This window comes from Colobus angolensis, unplaced genomic scaffold, assembly GCF_000951035.1.
Source record: "Colobus angolensis palliatus isolate OR3802 unplaced genomic scaffold, Cang.pa_1.0 Scaffold155, whole genome shotgun sequence".
Classification (NCBI taxonomy): Eukaryota; Metazoa; Chordata; class Mammalia; order Primates; family Cercopithecidae; genus Colobus; species Colobus angolensis.
The window spans coordinates 1,276,062-1,277,177 of NW_012114655.1; the positions used below are offsets into that span (position 1 = coordinate 1,276,062).

Here is a 1,116-nt window from a genome sequence, read left to right on the forward strand (position 1 = left end):
CAAATTTACCTCTTTCTTAAGCAGACTTTCTTATTTTCACTTTGGAGATAAACCAGGTGTAGTTTTACAAATGGTTAATCAACATTTTTTGCAAGTGAGAAACCACACAGAAAGCAAGCTTTCTATATTTGCCTAAAACAATTTATAGCCTCCTCCATCTCTTTTAATGTATTCAAAATTATTCTAGATAGTATTAATCCTAAAATATTCATATACATGATGCAAAACAATGTTTTTAGACTTGTTTTGATGAGAAATTTCTAAAATTAAACTAAATGAGCCTACTGTAAAATGTCCAGGTCTCAGTAACAAATTTTACTTTTGTTGTCACGGACGGGTTTGATAATTACTTAGGAAGTATTTTAAAGCCATCTCATATCACATTAATTTTTTCATTAGTTTTTTGAAACACAAATTTGGTCAAAGAAACCTTTCTAGAACAGAGTAATTCACTTTCTCCACATAAACATATACCTGAATCGTCGGCCAATCTGCTAATTCTTTCCAAAACAGCAATACAATCTCTTTCATCATCGCAGACTTCCCTCAAGGTATCCAGCAAACTCCGGGCCACCATTTGTCTACACAGAAAAACAAAATTACATATGTTCAATGGCATCAACAGCTAATATCCAGAATTTTATTTTTTTGAGATAGGGCCTCATTCCTGTTGCCCAGGCTGGAGTGTAACGGTGCGATTACGGCTAACTGCAGCACTGACTTCCCTGGCTCAGGTAATCCTCCCACCTCAGCCTCCTGAGTAGCTGAGATTACAGGTGTGCACCACCACACCTGGCTAATTTTTAAATATCTTTAGTAGAGATGGGGTTTCACCATGTTGCCCAGGCTGCTCTCAAACCCCCGTGCTCAAGCAATCTACGTGCCTTGGCCTCCCAAAGCGCTGGGATTATAGGCATGAGTCACATCGCCTGGCTGGTATCTAGAATTCTAAAAGACAAAATCTATACATTTTTTAAGAAACTTTTTTATTACATTATTAAAACATATATTAGGTCTATAATTTTCTAAGTAGCAAATGGCAGTATTGATTTTATTTTAACAAGATGAGACTGAATATTTACAACCTTTTTGTGTAAATCTTTATCTAACTGATTT

At 35.6% G+C, this 1,116-nt stretch overlaps 1 protein-coding gene across 1 annotated transcript in view; it reads right to left on the minus strand.

Annotated features, from left to right (window-relative positions):
* Nucleotides 1–1,116, minus strand: part of PPP4R1 (protein phosphatase 4, regulatory subunit 1) — a 72,925-nt gene that overhangs the window by 47,994 nt on the left and 23,815 nt on the right. The window contains exon 3 of the mRNA XM_011936609.1: nt 475–581. Coding sequence (XP_011791999.1) covers nt 475–581 — 107 coding nt within the window. The remainder of the gene's footprint in view (nt 1–474; nt 582–1,116) is intronic.